Raw genomic sequence first — 9,934 nt, 5'->3', positions numbered from 1 at the left:
GGCGACATTTAAAAAAAAACTACTGGTTCCATGTTTTCCGTTACAGAGGGGGTCTAAGGCTAGAATTATTGCTCTCGCTCTACCGATCGCGGCGATACCTCACATGTGTGGTTTGAACACTGTTTTTATATGTGGGTGCTACTCACATATGCGTTCGCTTCTGCGCGCCAGCTCGGCGGGAGGGGCGCTTTTATATTTTTTTTTTCTTGTTTATATTGCCTTTTACTTTTTATTTTAACACTATTTAAAAAAAAATTGTGTCACTTTTATTCCTATTACAAGGAATGTAAACATCCCTTGTAATAGAAAAAAAAGCATGTCAAAAAGACCTCAGATCTTATATTTACATAAAAATGCAATAAAAAAAATGTGACATTTAAAAAAATAAACAAAATAAATTGTCAGTTTAAGAGCTATGGGCGGAAGTGGCGTTTTGACTTTGCTTCCGCCCTGCAATGTCATGGAGACGGGTGGGGGGCATCTTCCCCTCACTCATCCCCATGTCAACCCAGGGGACAGACACGATCATCTCCGCCACTGCCGATGGCTCCCATAAGCAGCGGAGGGCACCGGATCGCGGTGGGATGGGGGGGGGGGCCCTTTCTTGCAGCGAGTCTGCCGCAGAGACCACTTTTATCTTGTGTCTGAACATGGGGATACAGGGTTTATGGCAGCTAGGTGCTGCCATAACAATGATATCCATCCCCAAATTAGAGACGTGCATCAGCGCGCGGCAGTCGGCAAGTGGCTAGAGAATAAAATGGCGGTTGTTGCAATACTTTATGTCACACGGTATTTGCACAGCGGTCTTTCAAACACAACTTTCTGAGAAAAATACACTTCAATTAATTAAAAGAAAACTAAAGTCAGCCCAATTTTTTTGTATAATATAAAAGATAATGTTACATCACGAAAATCTAAGAGAATCGAGATCTTTATTGTAAGCAAAAAAATTGTGTCTTGTTTTATCCAGAATCCTGCAGCTCTAATGCCCACTGAAAGCTGTGATTTTGTGTAACTAACAGTCTTCATCCAATCACTGCCTTGTTTACAATATTTGGCCAATTGTTAGGCATTTTTCCAAAACACCCCTGAAGGAACCTCGGTTATAAAGGAGGTGGCGTACAGATTGAACAGTCAGCAGTGATGACAATATCACAACTGACCCCTCTTCTCCAGCCTATCATCTCCCACATTATCAGCTCCTCCCTTTGTCTGCACTGCTCCCCCAATCATCTTCAGCGAACGGCGACGTCATCTCTGGTTCTGTATTCGGGGCGTAGCTTGTTGTATTAAACTAGAACTGACCAATCAGACGAGGTGACGGTTCAATGGGAAGCGCCAGTCTATGGGATAATGGCGCAAATTGGGCGTGGGTTCTGTCAGTGTTAGCTGGTGGGCGGGGTGAAGGGTGAGAGCGGAGCAAAGATGGCGGCGACCTGGAGGTGAGAGCGGACTGTGTATGAGGAAAGCTGGCTCCTCTGTATGGCGGGAATGAGAAGGGCTGGCGGTGTGTAGGAGGAAGGGGGAGCCGCCATTGTTTCGGTGGGTTAGACATTGTACACAGACACCTACAGACGTCTCCTCTGTACACTGACATGGATTGGGGGGTTCTGTACTGTGAGCCCCCAGAATGCGGAGTACAAGTCTTGTAGGGATCCCCTGCCCCCCATAGGGACTTCATCCATCGGATGCTCTCAGGAGGAGAGGTCCTGGGTGTGGAGTTGCCCCTCAGTAGGTTGTTGGAGTCTCTCAGTGAAGAAATATAATGATTCTTGGCTCTTCTTAAAGTGGAACTCCAGCTACCTCTTCCTTGAATCTCCCTGCAGATCTATATAGCAGTGATGGTGAACCTTGGCACCCCAGATGTGTTGGAACTACATTTCCCATGACTCTCCACTGCACTACAGGGTAGATGAGCATCATGGGAAATGTGGTTCCAACACATCTGGGGTGCCAAGGTTCACCATCACTGCTATATAGTAATCACTAGGGATGAGCTCTGGCGTAGTCGCATGCTCCACATGCAGAGCCTGCCAGGAAGTCGGCGCTGCGCTAATCACACTAAATGAGACTTTTCCCGATCTCTGCAGCCGCACATCGGGGCAATGTCTCACTGCTTGTGATTAGCGCTGCACTGCCTTCCTGGCTCTGCGCATGGGCTGTGCGAACACGCTGGAGCTCATCCTTGGTAATCACCATGTCCATTCCTGTTTTGTATGTGTGCTGCTGACCACTGTCACAGGACGTGAGGGGAGATCCGCGTTTTAGAGATGTCACCAGAGAAGAATCTGAGGGGGAAGTCCTCCAATGAAGGGAAATGTTCCTGTGACAATTCCCTCACATCAGGGAGATTTTCTCTCGTTTCCTGTTGTGCCACCCAAGATAGAAAGTGAAGGAATCTCAGTGGGACAGACACTAAAAAAGAACCTAACTCGGGTTTTATTGCTTCCCTATCCAAAGTGAAAACCATTTTGGCTCCCATGTAAACTTTAAAGCTTAACTGCAAATTCAAAGTCCATTTAACCATCTTCTGACCCGATCTCCATAATTATACTGCAGGCGGGCGTCAGCTGCAGGCTCAGGGACCCACTGGTACATTGCTGAAAACATACGCACATTGGCGCAAACCTAGGATCGCTGTGTGGTGTATCACGGTGATTGGTAACTGGCTGCTGTGAGTGGTCGGGGTCTTATGATTAGAATGTCAACAAAATAGTCATGAATGGCTTCCATTCATAGAAACAATAGTTAATATGGCACACTCTGGATATGAAAATAAAATGATACTAAATAAAACGATACACTACTGGGAAGGAGGGAATATATGGGGAAAGGGCAGTAAATGAATCAATATGCTGGTTCAATGACCAATAGACCATGTAAAACAGCAATTAAAAACCATATAGTCTATAACAGTTTTGCTTAGTTATGTAATGCTGTGATTGGCCCACAGCGATCACTTGGTACCTGGGACAATCACAGCACCCTGCACCATGTGATTAGCTGTAGCCATTCACAAATCACAATAGTAATCAAGATTTCCTGAATAAAAGCCATCAATGACAGGTAAAACTATTGCAACTTTTTTTTTTTTTTTTAGAACCATAATTATCACTGTTATAAGCAATAATGGTGTAAAGAAAATAAATCCCCCGCCTTTTGTAGTTTCTCATTCACAGAACACTGTGAATGGATGATGCGGAGCCCCGCACGGCCACATCTTTTTTAGATTGTGGCAGCTAGTGGGGAGAGACGATCCCCTGCTAGATGCCAAAATGGGAATGGGGGGAACAGGGGTCAGTGCATATGTAACATTGCATCCCGAATAAGGGTTTAACTTGTTACAAGAGGTGAACTTATTCTTTAAGACCCCTTTCATACTGGAGCTTTTTGCAGGCGCTATAGCGTTAAAAATAGTGCCTGCGAAACGCGCTAAAACAGATGCTCCATTCACTCCAGTGTGAAAGCCCGGCGGCTTTCACACTGGAGCGGTGCGCTGGCAGGGCGTCAGAAAAAGTCCTGCCAGCAGCTTCTTAGGAGTGGTGAACTTGCCGCTCCTCCACCACTGCTTCCCATTGAAATCAATGGGGCAGCGCTGCGATACCACTGGCAAAACGCCCCCACTAGCAGCCGAATAGCGCAGCTAAAACAACGGTAAAGCGGTGCTAAAAACGGCACCGCTGATGGCCTAAGGTCTAAGGCCTGATTCACACCTTTTTAAGTGCTTTATGCAGATTTGCACTACAGTCCATTTAACATACAAAAAATGCATAGGTGTGAATCAGGCCTAATATAATGTTTTGAATGAGAGCCACACCCTTCACATTTGCTCATAAATTATACTTGCATATACCAGTATGTCAGCTTATCGAGGATGAAGACTGGTGAAAATACATCATGATTATTGACTGCGTTTTGCACAGTTATGGTCAAGTAAATGGGCCAAAAAAATGTCATGCGCAGAAAGGAACGTGAGGATAGTATGACCTAAATGTTTAGCAGTTGTTGAAAGCTGTCATTGCTGATTTATTTTCTCAGGTGATGTTTCTGTGTGTGGGAAAATATTTTTGGAAAAACTCATCATGATTTCTTCCCAGCCACAAGGGGTCCCTCCTCAGCTCAGGTAAAGTGGTGCTGCTGTAATTTTTTTTTTCTATACAAATCTACTTCTACTTCAAATGTTTTGCTGACTTTAGTCACCTGTTTTCCATTTGTAGACATAAGTTGGTTCATTTTTATTTATTTATTTTTTAAAGCGGGGATCCACCCTTAAGTGGAACTTCAGCTCATCAGAACCCCCCCCCTCCGGTGTCAGTTGGCACCTTTCAGGGGGGAGGGGGGTGCAGATACCTGTCTAAGACCGGTATTTGCACCCACTTCCGGGCATAGACTCCCACGGGAGTCTATGCCGTTTCCTGTCCCGGTGCGCTGTCTGCTGGGACACACACGGGTCCCAGAGACAGCGCGGACCATTCCTATTGCACTGCGTGACTCGTGCATGCGCAGTAGGGAATTGGGAAGTGAAGCCGCAACGCTTCACTTCCTGATTCCCTCACCTAGAATGGCGGTGGCAGCAGCCGAGCAAACGATCGGCCTTGGCTGCCAGCATCGCTGGACCTTGGGACAGGTGAGTGTCCATTTATTAAAAGTCAGGTGCTGTAGTATTTATAGCTGCTGGCTTTTTATTTATATATATATATATATATATATATATATATATATATATAATAATTTATTTATTTTCAGTGAAATCCCTCTTTAACAACCCTTTCCTTCAAACCAATCATGGTATGATGCAAAAGATCTTGTCCATTTTAAAAGATCTTAACTATTTTTAGATTAAAATGGATACCAGCCCCCCCCCCCCCCCCCCCCCAAAAAAAAAAGCTGCAAATACTGTAGCTGCTGACTTTTTATTTTTAATATAAGGACACTTGCCTGTCCAGTGATCCAGCAATGTTGGCACCCAAACAAATCTTCAGTTGGCTTTGGGTGCAGGCAACTGCATAGCAAGTAAGGGAAACAGGCAGTGAAGCCTTCCGGCTTCACAGCTGTATTCCTATTGTGTATGCACGAGTCACAAATGGTCACTTGGTATTCTAGAACCTGTGATGTGTCCCAGAAGAGGGGGGGGATCTGAGCCGGGAGTGGGCACTTGTTCATACCAGTTACCTGCTCCCCCCAAAAAAAGTGCCACATGTGGCAGGAGGGAGGTAGGTGGATTTGCAAAACGAGCAGAGCTTCCCTTTTGGGTGGAGCTCTGCTTTAAAGGGGAACTTTAGTCGGTCAATAAGTCCTGCAAGATCACTTCAGGCTGGCCCCTTTTGCAGGTATTTTTTAATATAAAACATTTAAAAATTAAGTGTCTATACTGTTTAAAATCCAGTAACACTCGGTCTCACCCTGCTCCACTCATGCTCAGTTGCTCTCCGTTTTTAGGCACTGCCGAGTTTGTAGAGACCAATCTGCTGACAGGCTTAAAGCAGAATTAAACCCTCCTATCCTTTACAGACAAGCTGCTTCTGTGTGATCTGCAACTGCTATGGCAGGTGATCAGTTATGACACCAGTCATTTGATGATTTGACAGCTTGGTTGAGAACACAAGAAAATGTTAGTTAGCAATTCTGACATTCCAGGATCGTAACGGTGTTTTGAAATCATTAAATCGATGGGTTTAGTTCCTCTTTATAATTACTTGCTGATAAGGGTCTCTGGGCTTCAGCAGAATGGCAAAAAGAAACAGGAGCAATGCATTTTACAGCACACACTAATTTGGTAGCATAATTATTAATGTGCAATGTATATTCCTCGCTAAACAACATTATTTTTTTTATCAAGTTGTAATAGATATGGTTCAGCTTTTAGGCAGTTGTAAACTCTTTTTCTAAAATAAAACAGATGTTATACTTGCCTGCTTTGTGCAATGGTTTTGCATATAGTTGCCCCCTTATCTCCCCTACTGGGATCCCCCACCAGTGCTCCCCACATCTCTTCTCTGAATGCCCCCATTGCAAGCTACCTGCTATGGGGGCACTTGTGCTGGCGTGTACTCAAGCCTGGCTGTCTGCATCCATAAATGCACAGCTCTGCTCAGGCCCTTCCTTCCTCATCACAGGATTTGATTGGCAGCAGCAGGAGCTAATGGCTCCAGCTGCTGTGGTAGCCTCCTGTGAATAAGGGAAGAGGGGAGAAGAGCTGCTGGAGACAGGAAAGCGCATGATCGAGAGAAGACTCGGGTAAGTGTTTAAAGGGGATGGGGAGTGGCTGGAGGAACTCTTATGCCGCGTACACACGACCAGACTTTTCAACATCAAAAGTCTGATGGAATGATTCCGGCAGACTATTCGATCGTGTGTGGGCTGCAGCGGACTTTTGATTTGCAAAAGTCTGACAGACTTTAGAAATGGAACATGTTTCAAATTTTTCCAACAGAACTCTGCCGGACCCAGTTCCTACTGAGAAATCAGCTCGTGTGTGTGCTAGTCCGACGGACAAAAACCGACGCTAGGGCAGCTATTGGCTACTGGCTATGAACTTCCTTATTCTAGTCCGGTCGTATGTCATCGCGTTAAAATCCGTCGGACTTAGGTGTGATTGTGTGTGGCCAAGTCCGTTCATTCGGAAAGTCCGTCAGAACTCTGTCAGAACTCTGTCAGAACTCTGTCAGAACTCTGTCAGAACTCTGTCAGAACTCTGTCAGAACTCTGTCAGAACTCTGTCAGAACTCTGTCAGAACTCTGTCAGAACTCTGTCAGAACTCTGTCAGAACTCTGTCAGAACTCTGTCAGAACTCTGTCAGAACTCTGTCAGAACTCTGTCAGAACTCTGTCAGAACTCTGTCAGAACTCTGTCAGAACTCTGTCAGAACTCTGTCAGAACTCTGTCAGAACTCTGTCAGAACTCTGTCAGAACTCTGTCAGAACTCTGTCAGAACTCTGTCAGAACTCTGTCAGAACTCTGTCAGAACTCTGTCAGAACTCTGTCAGAACTCTGTCGAAAGTCTGTCAGACTTAGTCCCTCAAAGTCTGGTCGTGTGTACACGGCGTTACTGGAAGTCTTTTCACCAAATGCAAAGAATTTGTGAAGATAAAATGCCTTTGGAATCCCTTTAATTCAATAAATTGTCACAATTATTTCTTTCTTGGAAGCTGCTTCTATTCTGCCATACAGTAAAATGGAAAGACTGGCATTTCCAAACCTGCTATGGCACAAGCTTTCCACTATAATCTATGGCAAGAAGCTGTATGTCCCCATCCAAGAAAAGTGATGCTGCTATAAGCATCAGCATTACAGCCACAAAACTACCATTTTCAGAAGCAAAGGTCAGCAATTTTACCAAGAAAATCCTTATATATCCTTTCAGAGCTTCTGAAACTCTGAAGTTTTTTTTTTTTTTTGTTTTTTTTTTATTGCCTTTTGTGTTCAAGAAAACCTTTCTGATACATGTTGATATATATGATAATAGTTTTTGCATCCAATTTATTTTCTGACCTTGTAAGTATTGTAATAACATTTTGGCAACTAATTTCTCCTTCACAGCCCGCAGGATCTCTCCCTTCAGATCAAGTCGTTCCTAAGTGGTTCTGATCCTCAGCACGGCCAGAAGTTGAGCCCTCGTGACCATGCCCGCTGTGCCCTGTTACTAATGCGTTGTTTGCCTTCTGCCCGGCATGCCGTACTGGAACACCTGCGTTCCGTTTTTCATGACAGCGTTTCTTGGTTCCTAAGTGAAAGAGACTCTCAAGAATCCCTTCCACAATCCTCATCCTCTCAGCGTCGAGGTCCTCCTCCACTATCCACTCCAGGTTTGGATGAAGTGACACAGGAGGTGCAAAAGGTGCTAGAAGAGTTTATTAAGCTTAATCCAAGAGCTTGGGCACCTCTCATCTCTGCATGGTCTATTGAGCTTATGGGACAGTTGAGCAGTAAACATGCAAACAGACAAGGAATGCCACACTCTGCAAGTCTCAATGAATTGTTACAACTGTGGATGTCATGTAGAGCCACACGAGTTCTTATGGACATTTACACACTCTGTCTTTCCACTATGATAGATAGCTGCCCAGATGCCTGTGTGGACGCTTTGCTAGATACTTCAGTTCAACACTCTCCACATTTTGATTGGGTGGTAGCACACATTGGGAACTCCTTTCCCAGTACCATAATTAGCCGAGTGCTATCATGTGGACTTAAGGATTTTTGTGCACACAGCTCTCCTGCGGAGACCCCTGAAAAGCGTGTGCCGAAGTTGGGCTCTGTGGTGGGTATTTTAGGCCATTTAAGCTCTCGCCATGGAAACAGTATTCGTCAGGAGATCCTGAGAATGTTTCATGAAAGTCTGAGGCCCGGGAGCAAGCAACAGAGAGCAACTCTGCCATACTTGTTGCAGCTGGCAGCTCTTTCATCATCTTTGTTGGGAACTGTATGTCAAGATTTGGTAGATTCTTTAAAGCCCTCCACATTAGCCCAGCTACAACAGCACTGCTCAACTCTTCCTCGTGAAGAACTGGACAACATGCTTAATCTGAGTGTACACCTGGCATGCCAAACATCTGCTGGTGCTCCACGCCTTCTGCGTTTTCTTCTGGATACAGCAATGCCTGCTTCTGTTATAACTACGCCAGGGTTAGCGGTGCATGATTCTGTCAGGGAGGCTTGTGATCGCATTGTAAGATTGCTGCTTCTCAGTCTACAAAAGCAAGTTTATGGAAGAACATCGGGAAGGGGAGCAAGTGAAGCCCAGCCAAGAGCAGTTCCATTTTTAGATGCTATGAGGGGCCATCTTTCAGAATTGTGTGCTGAAATGCTACGTTTAGAGAGGAAGCGTCACTTGTGGATTCATCAGCTTCTGGGATTGCTCTGCATCTATAGTAATCCACCATGTGCCCCGGAAGCCCTTTGCCTATTGCTTACCCTAGCTCAGAGTCCTGAGGAGCTGGGCCTAGCAGTCCAACTTCATGCAGTACTTTCATCCTCTATGCAAGGTCTAGCTCTAGCGGTAGTAGCACGAAGTGTGTCTCAGGTACATGCAGGTGCTCTGACAGATAAGAGAGCTCTTCAGTTGTTGCAGAACTTGGCTCTTGTTGTCCAAAACGAAGAAGGGGGAATGGGTAGAGAGATAGGAGCAGCACTTTCTGAGCATTTGTCTGATTTTGGCCAGTTGCTTCTACACAGCAACCCTGGAGTGTGTGAGGCTGCTTGTCTACTACTGTGTTGTTGTCCTTTCCCTTCATCTCTACCCCCTGCCCAGCTGCACCTTCTTATTCGCTCATCTTCATACCTTTTATTCCATTCCATGCACATACGCAGCAGCTCTGGAGTAAGCAGTGCCTCTCGGCTTCTTTTGTGCCTCAGTAAAGTCTCTCATGCTGGCAGAAAAGCAGTGCTACATCAACTTGTTGAAGGAGCACTACATCAGGGCAATGCAGGACTTTTTGGAGGACAAAGCACTGTCCCAGTTTCTCAGAAATCAGAGGGAGCAACTGGTTCTCTTTTAGAGAGTAACAGTCACTTGTGAGCGCTGGAGGACTTTTCAGTGTGTGGTCTGTCCTCTCCCATACAGGATACTAACTCAGATTAATGCCAAGGAGAAGTCGACAGAAGGGGTGTGCTTCCAGTGTGCCAAAATACAAGAAGACCCCTATTATGCAGGCTTGCTGTGCAATAACAAAGAGCAGGACGGCCCTGCGCCACAACATGGAGAAGCTGAAAAAGTAAAGGATTTTTACGGAAGCATCCATATATAAGCAAGTCTCTTTGCACTGTGGTTCGTGCATGTTCCTCTGGTGGCCAACCAGAGGAACATGCACGAACCACAGTGCAAAGAGACTTGCTTATATATGGATGCTTCCGTAAAAATCCTTTACTTTTTCAGCTTCTCCATGTTGTGGCGCAGGGCCGTCCTGCTCTTTGTTATTGTTCCGTTTTGCT

At 45.4% G+C, this 9,934-nt stretch overlaps 1 protein-coding gene across 1 annotated transcript; it reads left to right on the top strand.

The window, feature by feature from the left end:
• Nucleotides 1–1,314: 1,314 nt before the first annotated feature.
• INTS5 (integrator complex subunit 5) lies at nucleotides 1,315–9,721 on the top strand. Its single transcript, XM_077449990.1, is given in 4 exon segments — nucleotides 1,315–1,445; nucleotides 4,042–4,126; nucleotides 7,544–9,534; nucleotides 9,537–9,721. Coding segments are annotated over 3 exon segments (2,217 nt in total). The 5' UTR covers nucleotides 1,315–1,445; nucleotides 4,042–4,085.
• Nucleotides 9,722–9,934: the final 213 nt, after the last annotated feature.

This window comes from Lithobates pipiens, unplaced genomic scaffold, assembly GCF_037356315.1.
Source record: "Lithobates pipiens isolate NorthernLeopardFrog02 unplaced genomic scaffold, aLitPip1_a1.2 Scaffold_10, whole genome shotgun sequence".
NCBI classification, from domain to species: domain Eukaryota; kingdom Metazoa; phylum Chordata; class Amphibia; order Anura; family Ranidae; genus Lithobates; species Lithobates pipiens.
The sequence above is the reverse complement of the archived record's forward strand: the minus strand, read 5'-3'. Positions and strand labels throughout refer to the sequence as shown.